This window comes from Electrophorus electricus, chromosome 21 (assembly GCF_013358815.1).
Source record: "Electrophorus electricus isolate fEleEle1 chromosome 21, fEleEle1.pri, whole genome shotgun sequence".
NCBI lineage: Eukaryota > Metazoa > Chordata > Actinopteri > Gymnotiformes > Gymnotidae > Electrophorus > Electrophorus electricus.
The window spans coordinates 4,603,721-4,626,600 of record NC_049555.1 but is presented as its reverse complement, the minus strand read 5'-3'; the positions used below and the strand labels follow the sequence as shown (position 1 = coordinate 4,626,600).

Genomic DNA, 22,880 nt, shown 5'->3' with positions numbered 1-22,880 from the left:
CCAGCTGCACCCAGAATGTATTCCAGAGAAATGATCGTCTGTGAAGGGACACCCTCATGCCTTCACACAGGTCTCGTGCTCCACACACAAACATGGAGCAGTGTTCACGCAGGTACCTCTCAATAGGAAAAGCAGCCAGGCTTTCTGCTGTATACAGGTTTCCTACTGGTAATGGATTTTCTTGAATATCATGGAATGTCAGAGGATTTGATAATTTTTGGGTCTTTATGGAATATAAGGGGATTTTGTTTGTAGCATTATTACATTTTGTTGCCATTTATCAGAATTTTAGATTTTCATGTTTCCTGTATTGTGTGAGTGGTTGTTATGGTTACTTGATTTTTCCTCACCCATGTAACAAAGGAGGCCTGTTTTTGCCTTCATTGTAGGTCGTAGTTTTTAGTTGGGGAACATTCAGGAAATTTGACATTTCATTTAAGAGTGCAAATCCAATGTAAAGGGACAGCAAAAAAGCTTCAAGTCCTGCTTTCCTACAACTGTCATAGTTCCACAAGCCTTAAGGAAACAGTTCCTCTGTCCTCTGTCTGTTTTCTGTACATTTATTTGCATGGTAATATAATCTAAAAATGTCTAGAAACCTATGCAACATCCCATTATAGTAAAATGTGTATAATTGTTTTTACATGGGATTCCAACTAGAAGGGCTCAATTTGTCCAGTGCTTGTAGTTTTGATTGCAGGGCAGTTACTGTTACCATATCTCTTTTCTCGTGAGCTAAAAATACACTCTGATTGTTATTCGGAGGCTCACACACGTGCTCGGGTTGTGGTGCTTGTCAGCAAGGAATTTGTCGGAACATCCCCCATCAGTCATTTGGGTGTTGATATGGTGAATTCCACAGGAAATTTTGCCTGTTCCCAAGTGGACAAGATAGAATATGATCAGTTGCTTTACATGTTGGCAGTTCTTTTGTGCCAACCATGCCTTTCTCCCCAGTAACACATTAACAGATGTACTGTCATATGTACTGCATGCCTGACATGAGTGAAGTAGTTGCAATTTGTAATTCAAACATGTACTTTTTATTGTATTTGTGTTACATTTGAGTTACACAAGTTGTATTGATTTATTCTCAAATAAAACCTTTTTCAGTAATTCTGTATGCTAGAGTTTAGGTCTATTTCAAGCCTGAATGATTGTAGAATAGTTTTGTGTCATGAAAATGATGGTGTGCTGTGTTATAAAATGTTTGGTGTGGTGGTAAGCTCTTTAGCCTTCAGATGAAGCATTGGTGCTGGCATTATGTTCACTGTGGTGGATTTAGCAGCATTATTTAAAGGAAGCTGCCTTTGTTATTTTGGCTCCAGAACAGAGGCATTGTGTGCAGTAGTCTGGGGCTTCTGAAGGAACAGTGGTGACTGAGGGGTGGTCACCGTTCCTTCCCACAGATTATCACATTTAAAATTGGGGAATATGCATTTGTGTAGCTCTTTTCACACAAGCGGCATGGGCCCTGCCACCCTGTCCACAGCTCTCAACGTGGCATCAGTCATAATGAAACAAGTCCGTCCGTTTGGCACATAGACATGTAATGCTGACAAACGGGGATGGCAGACCAGGAGTAATCTGCCTCTGCTCAAGGCAACCAGCCCTGAAGAATCCAGCTGCTAAATTAGTCCTGCACCTAGCGGAGTGATTTATGGAATTCCTCACGCCTGCTCTGACATGGTCTGGGGCTGGAGGGGTGGGAGGTGAGGGGGTTGGTTGAGGAGGGGGAGGGGGAGGGGGGGTGAGTGGGCTCGACCCCCTGGCCTATCTGAGGGGCTTTCACCTCCTGCTTTCTGTTGTCTCCTCTTAGTTTGAGTCCAACTTCGACCACCATCTCCTTCGAAGGCTCTGTAGCGTATTTTTTCTTCCTTTTTTTACTTTACATTTTCCACCAAACTTTCTGCTCTTACTTGCTGTTAAGTCGACACAGAAAGACAAGCACAAACAGGGAGCGAAAAGTTGGCCACCTCTGCCGCTGACCACACCGAAACGGGCAGCTGAGGCAGGCTGCAGCCGACAGCTTCCCCCACAGCGAACGGCCAGTCGCAGGAGGCAGCGCACAAGCCAGCAGGATTCAGTTTCGCCTGGCCGCCAGACCCAGAAACGTCCCCAGCAGCTCCCACCGCAATCTTTGCCCTTCCGGCTTTACAGGTGGAAAGTGAATTTAAAACAAATTTTAATTATGAAACAGGCTTGGGAAAAGAGGGTATATGAGAATGGGCAGAGTAAAACCCCTGGAACAGACCGTGTGGATTCTGCAGCATTGACAGTCTCAGCAGATTACCTTCCGAGGTAAGAGGAATTCATCTCTGTTCCTAGGATGCACTTCAGAATGCCTTGTTAAATTAATGTGAAACTAATTTACTTGTGGAGGCTTTATCCACACATTCATCAGTTTATCACTTTTCAGCACCAAATGATGTCCAAGCAATGACTGACATACGTGATGATGCAATTTTGCTAGCCTTTTTTTTTTTTACATGGTTTAAAAAACAAAAACAAAACTCAACCCAACCCAACCCAAAACACATGTGGTATTGGGCACTGATGAGAAACGTTGATGGATGGATCCTATGGGCACTGCCACATGTTTCCTCCTGAAACAATCAATTTCACTCTTCTCCTCATGTCTGCACCCAGCATAGCTAAGTCCAGCATTTACACACATTTATCATAATTTCTGTTTAATGTTCTTTATACAGGCCAAATCCAAGTTCGTTTTTCATATTTTTAGGTCTTCGGCTTTATTTAGCAAAGCTCATTCATCATAAACAGAGCACAGATATTAATGTTATATTAGGGAATTGCCACAGTTGTATTTTTAACTTTGGAAAACATTTTAATTTTTGTTTATTATTATTTTGTGAGGAGCTTAACATTTATTTTATTAGTAAAACCCATTTAGTTGAATAATTTAAATGTAATGTGTGTGTGTGTGTGTGTGTGTGTGTGTGTACATTAAAATTATTCAACAGCAGCAGAGTATAAAAGAATGAGAAACGAAATATAGAAAAATCCAGCAGAAAACACCCACACCGTAGTCATCAGTCTTCATTACGTTAGAGGAAATAGCTTGAATATTATAGGTGCTATCTGGGTGTAAGGGTGAAATACAGAGAAAAACTTCACTTCTCCATTTAAAAACAACATTTAAAATCATGTAAGATAATGTTGTCAGATGTTTTATTTCTTAGACAAATAATCCTAATTAATCTTCATATGTCTTACTGTTCTTGAATTAAGAAATTTTTCCATAGGTTTTAGATCATTATTATTTATTATAATAACGCATTCTTAGAATTAACTTTCTAATTCGAAGTATTAATTTTTTCATCATCATAGATTACACAAGATGAATTGCTTACATTTTTATAAATTGTTACTTTTGCATATTCATGAGTATTGATAAGAATTGGACTCAAATTAATACAATAATTTGACTTAAGAGTTGAACTTGAACATGATAGTCGCATGCAGATATTGTAATGTAAATATATAATTTCGTATTGGTCTGGTTTTGAAAAAAATGACAGCTCACTTTTTTAATGGTATAAGCACATCCTGCATAGAGGCAAAGGTAGAAGTGAAAATATGAACTCCTTCATAACCCAGGATATGAGTAAGCAGGAAAAAATACTCAGTCTGTTATGAGCGGAACAATCCCTTTCAGAAACATGTCCAAAGAGAGCCCAAAACCCTGATCACAGGACACCAGTGCTATTTATTGTTTACGAAACACAATACATATTTTTTTCTGACAATATTTTTAACATGTAGCGTACTGTTGTTATGTTAACTAATGCGGAGGTCTGTTAAACATGCAATCATCACACCACAAATGGTTGTTTAAATGAACTAAAATCATATTATACATGTACATTATACATATTACAGTTTGTTAGCAGAGAATTAGCGTTATTTTTAAGTGCAATAATAGGATTCACAGAATATCATTTTTGTTTTTTTGCTTATGGACAAAAAATGGAAGCTAATGCATAAGGAAATGTTTTACTACGTGTTGTACTAGTTAAGCGTTTTACTAAGTAGTGAATGAGTGTTTGTAGTTTTTCTCTGTGTTTCAAAGTCCTGAGTTTTATGTGTTTTGTGTGGTACACGGTAGGCAGTGATTACATACTGTGACTGCCATTTGCTGGGTTACGTGAAAGCATTCATTTGTTTCATTATTTTTCTGAGTACCCACTTAAAAGTTTTTGTTTTGGTAGCATTGTTCATCTTCTCATGAGCCACATTTGCATTGCTTTTAATATATTCATATCCTCCTAAGGGAGGACGTTAGCGGTGTAAGCACACGTTGTGATACAAATATCAGCAACGCCTGGCATGCTGCTGCACCAGAAAGTGAAAGGCTACGGATGGCCATGAATGGCCTTGTCTTCTGCTGATTCTATTTTAAAACGTCAACAAGTCGTCTGTTTGCATTTGACTGACGCATATATTCTGCTGATTCACTTTTCCCAGTTCCCTAGGTTGCATATGACAGTGACATGGTGTATGGTACCTGCATGACTTCAGGCTTAGTCAGAGTGTGCTAGTGCCATTGTTTATTTTGCAAAGATTATTTAGGCTTTATTTTTAAAAACATGCCACCCTTTAGTATCAAGAAGCAATCTTCAGCAAATCTAAATATAATTTACACATATAAAGGAAGTTTATGGATTCTCAATGAAGAGATTTCTGAGATTTATGTGGAATGGTCCATTTCTGTAATTTGTTTGGTAAGCAGTGTTGTATTTGCTTTGACTTTGATCATGTAGGCAAAAAGCGTAGCTGAAATCTGAATTTTAATATTAGTAACCTATAACACGAAAACTCGGAAGCAAAAAATGTATATTCCAGAATTCTTGTTTGAGTTTTAAAAAGCTCTTACTACACCCCAATTCCAGGTCTGCATGTTCTGAGGTTTCTTGCTTTTTTTTTTTTTTAAATATAAGATTATGAATAGCAAAATTGTCCGTTATGTAGTTAATCTTTGGTATGCATTTCTTATGGTTGATTACTTAATATTTTGAGTTTGACTGCTGAAGCCCAGAACGGAAATAAAGAATTAAAATGGTTGGAAGTGATTCTCTGTGCCGACAGCTCCACTGCGCAGCAGATGCTGTTTGATCGATTGCGTTTTAAGCTTTCTGAGCAGTAGCATTAGCATTGCTCTCATATTTTCAGACTAAATCGTTTGCCTTTTTTTGCATTACACATTGTGCTGCCTTGGTCTCTCTTTTTTCTCTCTCTCTCTCTCTCTCTTTTTTCTCTATATTTCTCTTCAGCTGCTCTCTCTATATCACCCTGGCAGCTTGTCACTGAGGGGGAAGTTGCCTCTGACCCCCCTCCTGTGGGTGGGCGAGGACTCAAGGGGCCTCTAGAAGTGAGAGGCGCCATGTTGGTACCACAGCCTAGAGGCGGCTATCTTATCTGCACCAAAGGATGAGTTAGGAATGACATTGGACAGGTTAGGAATGACATTGGAGAGGTTAGGAATGGCATGGGACAGGTTAGTAATAGCACAGGACAGCGTTCTTATCCGCAGTCCTGCTATGGGCTACTGCTCCGACTGTGTTCTGTGTTCCAACTCCTTGTGGTTGTGGTCACTGTTACTAGTTCAGCTGGTCCTATTGGATCTTGCCAGTGATGTGAGTGTTCAAGTGTTGATTGTATGGGCTTTTATGCTGCTGGTAAAGGCTGGAATTGCAGAAGGCTGTGACCTTGTTCTTTCTTGGAGTCTGGGCACATAATGGCTCAGCCTCGGGGGTGGGGGGGTGGCCAGCGATGATGACACAATGTCTGGGAAATATAGTGCTAATGCGTCTGTCTTTTTTTTCCCCCTGGCAGCGGTGTGTCTGTTGCCGGATAATTTCTCCCGAAGCTTGATCACGAGAGTTGTTGTACAGTTTAATTGTAATAGAAGTGCTTCTTGTAGCTCACAATTGATTTGGCGCTTTAGGAAAAGCACAAGGCTTATCTTTAACCCTTTAGTGGACACATGGCTGTATTCTGGGGGAAGGTTAAATGCCTGGGATATTTGCAGAAATCTTAATTCTGAAATTTAAAGAACATTCCCTTTGAACTCAGGGTTTTGACTATAACTATGCATTGTCAACGATACAAGTGAAATTATTATTATTTTTTTTTTATCCACGTCACTTAGTTTGCGGCATGTGACATGGTTTATTCAGTAAGGCGTGACTTTCTCACGTCTCCCTCAGGCTTGTTCGGTAGGGTGCTTGTATGGCTGTCATCCGCTTTGATATGTAAGCACGATCAACACCTCACAAAATGCCGATTAATATCGCACCTTTCAAAAGCGGAGCGTGATTTGGCATGGGCATCAAATTAACCAATGAAAACTTTCCTTTTTTGCTTTGGTTGCTGCCAGTGACGGGTGCATGTCACCCATCGCCGTTTTGACACATTAGGGTGGTGAAAAGTTGCGAAGCTTCCAGCTCAGTCGCTGTCAACCCCCAGTGCCTATTTGTGGTGACTCTTAGCTTCCAGGCTCCTGCCTATGGTGCGTCACACGTTTGCTGTGTTCATCATTGTGGTGACGCGCTGAAGCAACTGGGATCATCTGAAAGTTAAACAGCCGACAGTTTTGTGGCTACAGCGGGGATCCTTTCTAGAGGCAGCTCCAGTGCTCCATGCTGGTTTAATAGGCCGATGCAGCAGGCTGGATGGCTCTGTTTTATAGCTCCATAAAGTCCGATTTTAGCGCCATTCCATCACCGTCAATCATTCAAGGTCCTATCAAATGCATGTAGTCATTAGTGAAGGATTCTGTTGGAGATAAAGACATTAGCTTGTACAGTGGCTTGACTGAGCATAGTAATATCACCAGTGTACATTTGTGAATTTATGCTTTTTCAGATTATATATTTTATAGTTCATTATAGCGGTTTAATTTTGGAGAGTCTGCTGTGTGTCTTTTTATAAGGCGTTTATTCAAATTGTCAAATTTAGATGTTTATTTCATGTTTGACTGACTTTTGATGATACGTGCTATAATATATGTCATGTGTAGTGAGTCAACCTAATTTCCAGTTACACTAATCTGTAGTCTAACTGTTATTCCCAGATTAAAGGAAAGAAGACCGCTGTACACTTTCCATCATCTAATATGGTATTCCAAATGTTGTGGAAAGTTGGTTAAACATCTCTGAACTGACTTCAAAGTACTGAATTGTAAAGTTTCCATAGGATAACCCTTGATTGCCCCATTAACATTAACTGCGGAATTGACACTTCAGTATATTGCACCTCATTGACTCCTCAGAGGCGGTTAACATCACAGCTAGTCTTTCAAAGCGGATTCAGTATGTGTTAAAGGAGAACATATTTGTTTGTCTTGAGACAACTAAAGGAAACATTCCTCCTTTCTGTGACCTTTAGCATTGGTAAAAAAAAAAAAAAAATTAAAAATTAAAAAAAAAACTTTGCATCTTGGTAGTTACCGAAGCAGAAATCTCCCAGAACTATGAATTCTAGATGATTAAAACCAAGTTCAGTAAATCCACATATTTCAATGAGCCATTGGCAGGGTCTGTTGCTGCTGTAATAACAGCTACCCTTCCAGGTGCAGAGTTTCATATTATGTACAGATGTGATATTTTATACTGTCACTCTGTGACAGTATCACCGCTATTTATGGGAGACTCCCCAGCCACAAAAGACATGAAACTTTACCTTTTGTTTCTCCCTCATCTTAATCCTGAGAAGCGTACTCAGCAAAGTACATTACTTAGACTTGAGAAGCCAGAGCTGCAGGGGCCCCATGGGAGACAGAAACGCTTCAGCAGGATTTGAGTGTATGTAAAACCATACTCTAAAGGTAAACCTGATCGGAACAAAAGTGCTCTGTTGCACAGGTCAGGGCACATTTCTGTTCAGTAGGATTTTTTATTACTGCAGAACACTGCTGTTTCACCCATGCTGTCAGTTAGGGCAGCACAGTATGTTGTTTGTTAATCTTTATTGTAGTATGCGCCTTGGACCTGAAATATAGTGTCTCAGAAACCTGTGAAATGCAAATTTCAATATTTTTTCCTAATAATTTTTTTTTTAATTGTTCATTGTGAATATATGTTTCAGTCCAACAAAAGTAAATATCTGCGGTCAAAATAGTATGGTTTGATTTGTAAACACAGCACGTTGTGTTTTAATATATTAAGACCTCATTTTATCAGATGAGATACTGTTTCAGGCAGCGATGACACATGAGCTCAAAACTTAAGATGAAACTGCAAAAACGTCCTGCTTAACATGATCTTTTTCGAGCCGTTGCCTGGTGTAGCCTGTCTGGAACGGAATTAAATTGTGTGCAATGAGAACTGCATGCAGAGAAATCACCAGCAGCTCAGCACGCTGAATATATGCGACCTCATTGGCATCCATCCAAGATCTCAGAGTGAACATAATCTATAATTAAGGGAATCGTTTCAGTGAGAGTCTGACCCCCAAATAGAATGAAGGCAGAGCTGCATATAAATACCATTTAGCAATGATTTAATGCGGATACGGTTCCCATGACTACACCTCCAGAACCTTTGTGGTGGTTTTATGTGAGGTCTTGCGTATTGTTCATGTTACTCCCCTAAGTGGCCCAGGAGAGTTGGTCCTGATTCGTTCTACTTGAGTATCACATCTCATGCTGAACACAGTCCACTAAGCCCCCCCACCCCCGTGGTCTCAGTGATTAAATGCGTGTGGTGTCCCAGTTGCACTTCATATTTGTAATTTATCATAATTTATCATATAATAAATTATTATATTCTGATAAATTATAATAATTGATCATATATAAATTAATTGCATGTCATTTATGTGATCTATCATAACTCTCAGTCTGACGGGCTTAAACAGCCAATGAACATTGACGGCAACAAGGAAAAAAAAGTGGTTTGGTGCTATCAAAGCCACTGGGCTATTCCTATATATTGTATCATCCATGCATTCTGAACTGAACGGAGCGCCCCATCCCTTCCCCTGTAGCAGATGTGTCACGGCCTAAAGCCACACCTTCCACCTCACCGCCCACCTCATCTCGTCACCAGGAACGCCGGCTTCCTCTGAGTTGCACTGGGATGTTTTTTTCCCGTGCTGTGAGCTTAGGGTCCCAGCTGAAGCGTGCGGCTGCTCCGGTGCAGCCCGGCGTCCAGTGGAACAGCTGAGCCGAGGAGCCCACATGGGAGTTTCTAGCCCACAGTCTCACTCCAAAAGCATGCTTCCTTCCTTTCATCCCTGCATACGTAGCACAGTTCAGAGAAGAACACAAGTGGCCCGCTCTGCTAATGCCACGCTCTAATGCGCTGAGCAGTTGGGCATTTATTGCGTCCTGAAGCATGTAATCCCTTTGTGATGTCACTGGCAGTGTGTCCCCCCGGGGGGGGCTTTTATAAAAGTACTCTGTCTACTGTAAATGTTCTTAGTGTAGCACTTTAACTGAAAACAAAACCAAAAGACTTTTTTTCCCCCCATAACTACACAACATATGAAATCTGAATCTTTTAGGGAGCTCCTACGTTAACATGTTTGTAATGCTAATGCTGCCAGTAGTTTGTTAGCAATGTTTCTATTTTTGAGTCAAGTGCACCTTTTGAATAACAAGTTTTGGTTTGGCAACCTATGCCCTCCTTGATCTGTGGTGGGATGGCTGAAGCTCTGAAAGTGAATAAATCGTCACCAACTTCGTGAGATTTTCAAGCGTTGCAGGAGACGGTATCGATTTCTTTGAAGGTAATGTAATGCGTCTTGCTGGAGTTGTTGCAAGGGTGTGAAAGAGGAAAATAGCTCATGGTCATGGTCACTGGGCCTCAGTCGCCTGCCTTACTGCTCACTGCTAATCCCTGTGTTAATACACCGATTTCTATTTTCAAACGCTTACTTTTCACTTATAAATAACACAGTTTTTGTCCTACATCTTTAAGCATGGTAATTTAAATCTTTTTCAAACTTTTTCTCACCGAAGTGTTACTGTACATGTATTGCTCATCTAAAGAATCCACATTGTTCTCATGTAGTCAACAGCGGATTCCAGCTTGGAGTTTGTTTTATGGTCCATTGTGTGCTGTTGTGTAACTAAGCTTTATATATAGCTAACTCTCTCCTGGCATTCATGCTCCAGTGAGATTTCCAGCCCTGTCCAGGATTACTCAAGACTGAGCACAGCAGTAGTTAGGGTTCACTCACCAGCTAAAGATGCTGGCGATAACGACCTGAAAACAGTTATTCATAAGTCCAGTGCAGACTAACTGTCTGGCTCAGACACAACTACAGGCATCATGAAAGAGCTGTAATGAGTTCATAAAGTCTGAGTGGGTTGGTGCTATGAATTTGATGGTGTGAGTGTTTTTTGTTTTTGTTTTTTTACTTTTTCCAAAAACCATTTGCGCAAGGTTGATTGGTGTTTGGAGAAGTGTTCATATTCATTTCTATGAAGCCTTTGTTAAAGCATATAACTCAGCTCACACCCTACTATCACACACATGAGGCAAAATTGAATGTCAGACTGCACTATTTGTGAAGCTTTCCTATTATTGAAACCAGGGTATTGTGTTCTATACAGTGTGCATCACCTGGTAATGTGTCTCTCTAGTTTAGACAGGTGTAAGACATTATTTTTTGTGGGACCAGGTGCGTCATGGCTGTGAGAATGAGGTTAGAGGGGGAAGTCATAAAAAAGATATTTGAGCCAAGAACAAAGAGATTTATTTTTCCATGTTTACTGGCATGCTGAGTGGCTCCACATACGTATTTTTAAATGTTACTTGCTTTAAATATTACAAGTATTCAATAGGTGCTTGATGAGTGAGCATGAAACTTTAGAAGGGTGAATGAACTGAAGGAACTTGGGCAACTGTTTTGCACTAGAGGAACAGACCACCCTTGTTGAGTTGCTGAAGATTTCAGAGTGAAGGAGTCTTGGAGAACAGAGAGGGGCCTGAGAGGTGACTGGGACCTTTCTCAAAAACATGTATTATATAACGTTTTGCAAAGCATGTCATGAAGAGGTGAACATTTCAAACTTTTTTTTTCCCGCAGCGGCCTTGGCTATAGTGGATTTGCACAATTTGGTATGTCTTCTTCACTAGAAAGTAGGCACTTATCAATGTATAATTTGATCAATAAAACTTGCTGATTTAAGGTTCCATACATGTACTTAATAGATTTATGGCAGTTACCATACATGTCAGTCATATGAAGCCTGTAACAGCGATATGTAAAACATGCAGTCTTACTGCAGGAATCTGTTAGCTAACTGCAATGCTAGTCCATATACTGCCTTTAAGCAGGGCCATGGAAATCATCCACCGATCCAATCAGCGATTTTTGTATCTGGCACCAAACAACCATTTTAAAGTTATGGTTTAAGCCAGCGTAACAATGAGTAGGTGTTCATGCTATTATAAAAACAGCACACACAGAAGGACTGCACCTTTAAGTAGGAGGCAAATCTCCAACCCAGGAGGTGGTTTTAAAATGTCTTCTCTTGGTGCCCACCTTCTGATCATTTTAAGCAGGGCTTTCACAGGTCCGCTGGCTCCCATTTCTCCTACTTTCGCATCTCCCTCCATCTGTCGGGGAGCCTGCGTCAGCGATGTTGAAGTGTGATGGGTGCTACAACAGGCAGAGCGATCTCAGGCATTCCATACTGTGCCTGAAACCAAAGAGCCTTGTCTGGGAAGAATGGACCTCGGTCAGCAGACAAGCCTGCCAAAGATGGGGCCAATTTAACATGCAAAAATACTCTAAAAATAAGATGTAAAAGAGTGAGATACAGACATGTTGGTGATGTATTAAGGATAATAGAGTAAGACAGCTAAAAAGAGGTGGTTTTATAGTTTTAATAGATTTTATAGATTTAATGGGGGAGCTACCCAGACATGCCAAGGGTAGTCATGGGATGTGGTATACAAGTAAGTTTAGCAACTTCCAACTGTAAACATAATGACATCAGTGTTCTGTCAACATTCAGCTAATGCCAGCAAATAACTGTGGGAGCTCAGTGGTTAAGGTACTTGACTTGTAATCAGAAGGTTGCTGGTTCAAGCTCCACTGCTACCAAGTTGCCACTGTTTGGCCCATGGGCAAGGCCCTTAACCCTCAATCACTCAAGTCAAAATTGCAAGTTGCTCTGCATAAGTGTCAGCTAAATGCCATAAATGTAATTTATTGCCACCACCCCTTTCTCTGGTTTGTATCTTGGCTCGTAGCCCCTCCCTGTAGACGGCCCTAAATTTGCACATCCTGGCAGCTTTTCATCCCCCCCCCCCCCCAGCGCACGACAGCCCTCACGCCAGAGAAGATTTGTGAGGTATTAGGCTTCAAAATGACATTCTATCAGCATGCAGGATCTTGCTTTTCCCATAAACAGGCAACGCAAGTTTGAACCCTGTGTGGAAGGGAAACCGGCTCTTGTGCCGTTGGCCGCCAGGTGCGCTGGATAAATGCCAACGCTGCATGCGCTGTCTACAGCAGCAGGTGTGTTGAGAACGGGAGGGGTGAGGGACTTGATACAACTCACCATTTGTGTATTTAAATGGTAACTGCACCAAAGCCAATGGGCAACAATGTCTGACATTCTGCATGCATGTACTGCATGTACTGCAGTCACGGGACCTGCTAGGTCCTATAGCACATGGAGAGTAACTACAGTCAGGCAACATTTTGTTGAGCTGTTGACAGTTGAAATCCATGCCAAGCCTTCTACCCTACTGTTTAGCATGTTTGATGAATAAGGTCTAAATGACCAGAAGAATTTCCCATAATCCACTGGTTTCAGCACAGCTTTTCTAAGCCTTCTTTCTTACACACCATTTATAAAGGCCTTGTGTTTGTTTCCCCAGGATTTTAGGGATATTTAAGACAACTGTTAACACATTCTGTACTTCTTCCAAAATGAAAGTGAAAACCTAATGCCAAACATAGGCTTTCAATATGTCTAGGTGTATCAGCATTGACTCCTGTATCTAGCAGTGTCTTGTCACTGATATTTTGGACGCTACCCTATTCAATTGGCTAGGATGCATTCTGTATGTACACAGCACTTTTGTAAGTCCCTCTCAATAAGAGCGTCTCCTTAAAGCCTAAGTCTTCTAAATAAATAAAATGTGTATGTGTGTATGGGGGTTGTGTGTGTGTGCGTGTAAAATTCTTTTTTTTTCTGCCTTGCCTTCCTGTTGGAAAGTGGAAGAGAAGTTTGGTTTTAATAAGCTAGGCTTTACAGACTCTAGAACAGCTTGTCTTTCTCCCAAACTCAGGATCATCTTTCTGTAATAAAAAACTGGAAAGCACCTGCCAAATATTCTGCACCATATTAGTGACTGAACTAATAGGCACATTGATTTGTTTATGCTGTAACGAAGAGTGGTGAGAATCAGTTCACAAAGGATCAAGACATTTAGATGCCATTCCATTTCAGTATCACACTTTCATTCTCTGATTGTATTGAGAAGAATTTCAAGCTGTTAACAGTCCTTTTTCAGTCCTCTGGACGGGACTATTGGTTTCTGGAATGGATACACTAATTGTAGAAAGTGGGGAACATTTTTTGAGGAAGAACGACATGAACTCAAGAGTCTGTGGCCACCTGTCAAACATTTGTTATGTTTGCGATTCTTTCCTTTACCATGCTGTGGATGTTGGCTCTTATCAGCCCGACAGTTTGAGCTGTTATGGTTGTAATTCAATTATTTTGAGCAGGGTGTGAATTGACTTGTACAATTTGAGCTATTCTAAGTTGTTGTGTTCTTTATTTGAGTTGTTCTGGGACCTGGATACAGTTCGGGTGGTTCTGGTTGCAGCTTTGCCTTTCATGATTTTTTTAAGTGGAATCCACAGTCATGGGCTGCGCGAGTGGTGCGAATGGCCCCGTCGCCGCGCGCACGCTCCGTCAGTCACGCGGCTGTTTCTGGGGAGCAGGGTGACTCACGGCCTCCCACAGCTCTAGCATCACTCTCACAACTGGGTCAGACCTGCCACAGGCACTGCTGGGAGATGATGCAACACCAGACAGAAGGAGTCTTATGTAACTCTGTATGACACACTGAGCTCATGTGCCTTGCATATGTTCCTGTATATGATGCTCTGGCCCTGAGAAACTAAACTGAAGCCACGTGGAGATAGTCAAGCACACTTGCAATTCCTGTTGAACATGCTCGCACTTACTTAAGCCCATCGAGCAGCATTTTCCTGACAATATATCGGCACCTGTGATCGCTCGTTACATGTAGATGGTGCTGTTAGAGAGGTGGGATCTCTGAAAGGTTCAGCTGACATTTCAGCTCAGGCATCCGAGGCAGCTGAGAGGGTTGTCATATGACTCAGGATGCCGCTGCTGCAGCCCAGAGAAGCCACGAGCCAGGGCTATTAGCATTGCTCGCATTAGCGCCAGCAGTGGCGGCAGGACCGCCAGCTCTTATCTGGAGCTTCGTGTCCCCCCCAGGGTCCCCTAACTACGCCCTCCCCCCTCCCCCAGTGCCTTGGCTAATCTGGCAGCTGGAGTAATGACAGAGCTTGTGCTGGGAGAGATGGGTCATTTCTATCTGTATGCTGTACTGGGCTCCCAGACACACACAAAAACCGCTTACCTACCCTGTGGCCAGTGTCTGCAATGGGTCAGCACTTACATATTTGCAGGCGGAGGGAAACCGCTTGTGGGGTTCTGGTGAATGCATCTCTGTCAGTGTATTTGTTCCCATACCGTGACTAGTAAGACTTAAGTGTTGCGGAGTGTCAGCTTGGGTCATGATCCGCCTCACTGCCCTCTCACCAGATGATCCTGCCTAATCGATGAGCCCAGAGGGAGGAAGACAGAGGCAGCACGCCGATGATAGCTGCTATTAACCAATTGGCTGTAATTGGACCCCAGTTGCAAATTTAACCTCAGCCCCTGTGATAGAGCTATGTCCTGTTAATTATCTGTTTATACAGTACAGCTTGGGTGTGTGAGAGAAATGCATTAATGAGAGTATGTGTGCTTGAAGAAGGCTGTGAGCAAAAGTAAGTGTGTGTGTGTGTGTGTGTGTGTGTGTGTGTGAGAGAGAGAGAGAGAGAGAGAGAGAGAGAGAGAGAGAGACAGAGAGAGAGAGAGAGAGAGAGAGAGAGAGAGAGAGAGAGAGAGAGAGAGAGAGAGAGAGAGAGAGAGAGAGAGAGAGAGAGAGAGAGAGACATATGCAGGATACCTCCCATACAGCTGTCATCAGTTGTGAGTGAACAGACAGAGAGCAGTGGTATTTCTCTGGCATTCACCTCACATCCTCTGGAAGATAAGGGAAGGCTCTTCACTCTAGCGGAGCTAAATTAAACACAGCTCTGGCTCTGCACATCCATGGTGTAGAGCTTTATTTTCATTACTTTACCAAAGCTATTTTGGACTGTTTCCTTTCCTTTGCCACATACTTATTTTTAATCAGTAGAGACAGTAGCAGTGAAAGCGTTTATTCAGAGTATAAAAGAGCACAAATGACTTCAAGCCTAAAAGCGACTGATCGTTATGACAGTCACCTTCTTCAACTAAACAGCCTCAAAACTTCAGGCCTTCTTCCAAATGAGGGTACCACAGTAACAAAAGGAAACCTCTGTTTCTCTCCCTCTCTCTTCTCCTGCCTCCCCCTTCTTCTCTGTCCGTTTCTCTGTTTTTCTCTCTTCTCCATATCTTTCTTTCACTTACCTTCCGAAACGTCTCAGCCTGACATAAAGTCGTCTCCTACTGCGTTATCTATAGTCTGCAGCTCGGTCACTACCTTGCTCTCTATCTAAGCCATTCTGCTGAGTGGTGTTTTTTTTTTTTTTAGTTTCCCAAGTCGTTTCCTTTGTGAGTTCCCTGGGCTGTAGATAATTCACCCACTCCCACCCGGTGCTGTTCAGAGCTTCTGGTCCACTGTCTATTCAGCAGTGCTTTGCATATCACACTATTCAACATGTACAGGATCCAAATGGCTCATGTCCACTGTAATTGCATCTTCTTTATAGAAATTATGCAGTGTGTGTGGGTGTGCGTACGTGTACATGTACATAAAAGGCTTAATATTTGCTTTTTGTTCATCTACTTGATACTTTCTGTATTTGCAGTGCCAGATCCACCTCTGTCTTCTTTATTCTGCCAAAAGGGTAAATATAGATATACATGCTCTAAAACATCCTGGAAGGCAATGTGACGCGGACGGCATGTAGGTGAGCTTTTGGTCCTGCCCATGCTCTCAAGAGACTCCACCATCCCGCTGAGATACTGCCACAAGCAACAGCCACATCGGACACACCACCACGCGTGTCCCGCCTCCCTCCTGAGAAAGCTTGCTAGGCAAATGAGCGCCGCCAGTCGCGCTGCACGTCACACACATGCGTTTCAGTCATGCGTAGCCTCTCTGCGTGCCGTAAAGAATCATTTCACCGCAATGGGGTGCTGCTTCCCACTCGCTGACTTCCCAGACAGGGAGTCCAGCGCTAGCGCTGTCACTTTCAACGACTCCTTATGCGCCTTACCAGGGGGTGGGGTTTCTGGCATAGTTTTCCATGTGTGGACTGAGAGGCAGGTGGATGAAGACCTGGGCTCCGATTGGCTGAGTACAACACGTTACTGGGGTAGTCACATGTTCCGATTGGCTGGATTGGGCTGTGTCGCTGGGGAGGGTCCGGGTGCAACAGGCATTCACAGGCTGATACTGCTGACAGATGGGAAAATGCTAGTTTGATGGGGCACGCTCACTGGCAGCCTTGAGAGCAGTGGGGGTGGGGTTGGATACCATTACAGCGTCACTCTGACCAAAAAAACCCACAACCGCCCAAGAACGCTCAGCTGTGGAAATATTTACAGCAGGGATGGGTGATGAGGCTAAAAGAATATCAGAATACTTTAGGATTTCACATTGCATAATTCACGTCATGATATGTAGGGTTTTTAGGGTATCGTATTTTAAAAACGGTATGAAGACCAAGATGTTTTTAATACAATGTGTGCAAAACTATTCAAGAAGAAGCAAAAGGGAAAAAATCTAATAATTGGTAAAGTTATAACGTTAAAACGTAAGTAAATAAATAAAATGTGAATGTAGTTAATTTGATAGTTATGATCTTTTCAATTTATTTATTTATTTATTTATTTTACAGCTTTTTATATGAATGTATGTGTTTATTTGCATGTGGTCATTAATTAATTAATTAATCAATCAAAACCCATAAGAACGTTTCTAAGAAAGGCATATTGCAATTTATCATGCTAACTAACATCATATTACCTGCCAGTAGTTAGTTAAGAGTTTCATTTCATTGTTGTTGTTTTTTTTTACTTAAGGTTATTAGGCCCTTATGAAACTATAATAACTGTGTTTAATTAGTATAAAGCGAGGGAAAGAGGGAGTGGAATATACCTGTTTGTCCTGTGGACAAATATCTGCTCTTTACAGCTCTCTCTGCTCTGGATAAATACTTTTGGTTTCTTGTGTATTTGTGAAGTCTTGCCTCGAGTTGTTCCACCTACATACTATGCCTTGATACTGCTCTCTGTTTTGTGTGTTCTTCCTCCGGTGTTCATCTTGTTGTAATTCATCCTGTGCTGTATCTTACCATGGTCTCATCCGTGCCCTTTTTCCTGTGCTTCTGCTTGGCTGGACGGTGTTGACCCTAATGAAGACACACAGTGAGAGAGACAGAGAGAGACTATACTGTCTGTGATTGTATCTATGTGAGTATTGGCCAGAGCTCTAGACTGCGGACTGCGGCTCATGGCTGTACATGCCGGGCAGATTTGGTTTTCTCCACCGGTTCCTGTTGCCAGCACCTGCCGTGCAGATCCAAGCAAGGGGCTGCTGTGCCAACAGGGCCCCTGCTCCACAGGGCACTCTCTGACATGTACTGTCAGCAGCAGGGACAGTGGCCATTATTCTTACTGCTGTCAGCGCCAGGCTTCCGACCAGACCAGGTCTCCTCACATGTCAGAACACTGGAGAACTTGGAGGGAGCCCCAGGCTACGCGAGTCTGGGGCGTCTCAGCCTACACCTGGGTGAAACGACGCCTGACTTTGAAGCCATCCCCACACCTGCTCGTCTTCGTCCTTGTCCCCAAAAGGCACACAGCAGCCACAGACGTGAAGTTCAGTCATCCAAACATGTCACATTCCATAGCACGAGTAACCCTGTTCTGTGAGGGAAAAGTCCTGCACTGCACCCAAGTATAAAATTCCCCATGTGTCTCCCCTTCTGCATTCTCCTCATTCCTTTATATAGCCCATACAATGTCCTTTAGAGGTTTGGGCCTTACGAGTTGGCAGCCATGCTAGCATTAGGGTTAGGACTGTGGGCAGGGTCAGGACCTGACTCTCATTAGTCACTGCCTCACTCATGCGCAGCCTTGCACCCTCAGACCCAACCAGCCGATGGGTTGTTTACAACTCGTTTGATTCATTAGCCTGAAGCTATTATCCCCATGGTTTTGCATATGCATCAGTCATATTATGTTGCCTGACTGGTTTATATCGGTTAACTGTAGCTTTATCCTAATTGTTGGAGATCGATCTTGGAGTCTACAGTTCTTGGACAAATCATGACAAAAGCTGTCTGGACCTGTAAGATCTAATACATTGCCACGTTCACTCACGCAAACATTAAAAGCATCATGTCGCCCCAATTCTCTCAATTCCTTTTTAATGTGTTGATTCATTCTACTGAAATAGCAACTCATTAGTGCAGCAGGTGGGTGTTTGGTGGCGGACGCTCTGTCTACATTAGCCTTGTGTAAGACTAACCTTGTGTAAGACTTTTATTTACTGAGAGTGTCTAGGAGTGTGCACATTTATCTCCCAAGGTACAGCGCCCTCATATTGCTCTGGGAAGCTTATGAACGTACCAGGTGCTGCACAGAAGATGAAAAAGCTTGAGACGCCACCTAGTGGCTACAGGCAGGCCTAGCATTGTTCAGTGCTTTCTGCGACCTTAAAATTACGGCTTGGCCTGACCGTCTTTTTAAGGGAACGAATAAGCCCCCGATGCCTGCTTTGAGCCGTTAGTCTGTTGGAAAAATCTTTCTCCCTCTCTTTTTGTTTTCTTTAGCTTCAGTGATGCAAGAAATACAAGTAACGTGACTTTTTATACAGTTTTAGTTATTTAGGCTTGAGTGATCCCATTCCTGTGTTCGACATCAGACACACACGTGAACTCAATGAGTTCTAGCACTGATACAAACGTGGGATCTATATTTTATTAGCAAAATTTTTCCAACTTTTTTCCCCCATATTTGCAGTGTGTAGGACCCCCGTGAAAGTGGGAAGACCACTCAAATATGTCTAGGCCCGTCCAGACCTTAACTCATAATACTGCTGATCATATTTAACCCAAAGACTAAGAGCGTGGCATCCCCAGAGTGCATAGTCCTCAGTTATTTAATAAAGCCTTTTACAAAATTTATGATACAAAATTTATACTCTTTATAATACATTTATGTATATATTTATGGCAGTAAATAATTAGATCAATAACATGTATTTTATATATTTATGACTTACTAAACTAGTTTTCATGACATTTTCTAGTCTATGCACATCATCTATGATTTTCTCCAGTAGGCAGCATTATTATTGATGATAAACTCACAAATAATCAAATCGAACAGTCAAAGTTGAAGTTTGACTGTATATCTTCAATTCAACTTTATTGTCATTATACCAATTAAAGGTATAAGGAAACACTTCAGGCCACTTCTGTAGTGCAGTTATAAAAACAGATGATAAAAAAGCTGTAGAACAAAACAGAGAAAAATATAGTGAGGTGCTAATAAATACAGAATGAGTGCAGAAGGTAGAGGTGGAATTAAAGTGCCGACTGCAGCAGCAAAAATATGTAACCCTTAAATAATCACAGCATAGTGTTTAAATATTATTATATTTTTTACCATGTAAACAAGACCTAAAATATTTTATTAGGCCAAGTAATGTCATTTGTTATTTCTCCACTTGTATCCTTCCTTTTTAATTACTCTAAGGTTGAAGGTAACGTTTACTTAACATTAGTCCAGCACTCTCTGTCCCTTGAGAGATAATACCCCATTTTTTTATGATCACTGATAACCTGCTCACACATTTGTCGGCTTTAATACAGGCAGTAGCGTCTGGCAGAGCGCTGGTCTGGTGTTCCCATCTCAGCAGGCCATTTAGGAGACTGCGGACCCCTGGCCTTCACCTCACCAGGATTCAGAGACACAGGGAATCTGAAATGCAGATTGTTCTGCCTAAAACCAGCAGATGAGCCCCTATAAATCTCATGCCAGGGCACCTCGCTGGGAAGTGTATGCTTATACACTTAGATAAATGACAAATGTTTTTTTTCCTGCTACACTACAGATATCCTGGAAAGAATGTTTTATTTAATACGTTGTATAGGTTCACATCTTCAAGATTTACTTACATATACAGATATAGTGCAGCTAGAGTGGAGTTGCCCGCCACAGGGCCGCACAGTAATAGGTCCTCACTGTCAAATGAAAACCTCGTATCTCTGAATATGTAACTTTACAGGATATCATAAAAACGTTGTTAACATCTGCCTGTTGACCTACACAGTTTCTCTCAAGTCATTTTGGACCATTTCTATTGGTCTCTATTCCCCCACATTATCACCAGCTGAGGTTTTCATATGGTGTGAGGGAATAAAGTCTGTCATAAAGCTTTTCCTTATGACAGTTACGATTTGCTAGTCAGGCTTAGAGTATTAGTGCTGGTATTAAGCCTGTATATGATATAAAAACAATAATGGCAGTGCATTTAGGGAATGATTCAGAGAACGTATTCCGTATTCATACTGGTGCGTGACGTCTGTTAAGATGACACCGATTTTATCAGGTCAACGGTCCATGTGGAGCAGTTTAGTCTTTTCTTGGTAGTTCATAACCAGTGACCTTTGGTGCACAAAGAGCTTCACTCAATTCTTAATAAACCTCAATAAAGCATTTGTTACCTTCGCGTCGCGTGTCTGTCGTCGATGTGCTAGCGTATCCCATGCAGTGTTGACGTGTGACAGTACAGTTGACGCTGTAGCGCCTGGGTCACGTGATTAACAGCAGCCTAATGCGCATTAAATAGCAATTGCAAATTAGGAATCGGCAACAGTAGGAAATTACAGCTACAATCTGCCACCTAATCGAAGTCACATCTGGTGCAAAGGTTCTGCAAAAGCAGTCGTATTTATTGTTAGACTTCGTATGTTAATTACATTGCTGAGACTTGTTAGTGATTAACATAAATAGTTATTGCAATAATTGATTCTTTAAAAATGACTTATTTTAAAAGGTAAAAGACCTATTTAAAAACAGACCACCTTACAGTAATTAAACACAGCTTACAGTGAGCTTTTGAAGAACGCTTAATAGCATTTGATGATTTTACACATTGTGCGATTTTAATTAAAGATTGTTGTGTTGCGGGCCATAACCCGAAATGTTTTGGTAGTAGTCAGAGCGAATTTGCCCACGCTGCTGTGCTCGTCTACCGAAGATGGGCCGAGCAGAGTAAAGACTATACCTTACTCTTCGTGCGGTCACTGCCTACATTCGTTATAAACAGGCCTTATCGATCATCTGCCATTAGGACGTCCTAATGGTGCTGATTTTGAAAAAAAACCCGAAATGCTCGGTGTCGCCTTGGCACGGCGCAAAGCACGCTGACGCGCATTAAGAAGCACGCGTATGCTTTAATACTTCCTCACCATTCCCCGCGTCTCTGTAATGCAGAATACAGTGTTGAGGGGGGTTTCGCCTTTTTTTCCCCTCAAAGGAATGTCCGCTTTTTGCGCAGTGCCAGGCCATGCGATTCGTCATGCGCTGAGGTTCTGGGAACACATATTTCTTCTAATTCTCCTTTTAAAACGCCGTACGTGACAAGAGCACAGATGCAAAGACTGTGTTATCGTACATGAATTCCTTTATAAAACGGATCACTGCCCGGTACTGTAGACCATTCGAAATCTTCGGCGCAACCTTTTAAAAGTTTTTGTTTTTCCCAAATACCCCTGGAAATGTAGTAATAAAAATGGGTGACGTCGTTTTTTGCTTGATTTTTTTTTTTTTTTGTTATATACAAGCAAAGAAGCAAGAAACTTTTTAATGGAACATATGCAATCCCAAAGCGGTTAGTTCGCGTAAAGAAGAAGTTGCCACGCTCGTTGACACCGAAATGTCGGTTTCGGTAGCCACTTCTGATATTTCATCGCTTTGCTCCCATCACAGCACATCGTGTGCCGGTTAAACAGCCTGCCAGAGTCAGCTTTTCCTACGCAGACTCGCAGGCACGCACCAGAGCAGCTTTGAATGGCTTGCCGCGGCAGCAGAGCGACACTCCCTGAAAAGGGCAGCGGACGTCCAGCGCCCAGGTCAGTCGCTGGCCCTGCGCTCTGACCGCACATCGTGTTGGACTTCAGTAGCGAAGTGAGCTGCGCTTTGCCTAACACTACACAGTCATCGCTGTCCGTAAGCTTTAAGCGAAGGGGGCAGATAAGAGGTTGCAGGGGCCATGGCGTCGCTTCCCTTTTGGTGATCCGTCATCGCCGGGGCCTAATTTGTTAGTTCCTAATCGCGGACACTTTAGAGCAACAGCTCTTGTTGGGAAGCTGTTTGATCTGCATGTAGTCTCATGCGGTGCTCGAGCAACGGAGGGGTTCCTGGTGTTGGGTAGAAGCACTGCCGTGACAAACCTCACAACAAGGTACTAAATGTGCTTGCGTTTGAAGAAGAATTATTCTCCCCTTCACCTTTCTATTAACTTTTAAGGAATCAAGATTCTTAAAGATCCTTTTCATTTTCTACACCTGCCGACTGGCATGGTTCTTCTATTTCTATATGCTTGCTTTTGCTCTTAATCTTTGTTTTGTTAATTTATTCA

At 42.2% G+C, this 22,880-nt stretch overlaps 1 protein-coding gene across 2 annotated transcripts in view; it reads left to right on the top strand.

The window, feature by feature from the left end:
* Window positions 1–1,823: 1,823 nt before the first annotated feature.
* The window catches only part of rbm20 (RNA binding motif protein 20), a 47,775-nt gene continuing 26,718 nt past the window's right edge, over window positions 1,824–22,880 (top strand). The window contains exon 1 of one of the 2 annotated variants that reach the window (XM_027015378.2): window positions 1,824–2,301. In XM_027015378.2, coding sequence (XP_026871179.2) covers window positions 2,192–2,301 — 110 coding nt within the window. In that variant the 5' untranslated portion in view covers window positions 1,824–2,191. Of the gene's footprint in view, window positions 2,302–5,489; window positions 5,519–22,880 lie in introns of those variants that run through there. The other variant, XM_027015379.2, reaches the window with a different exon arrangement.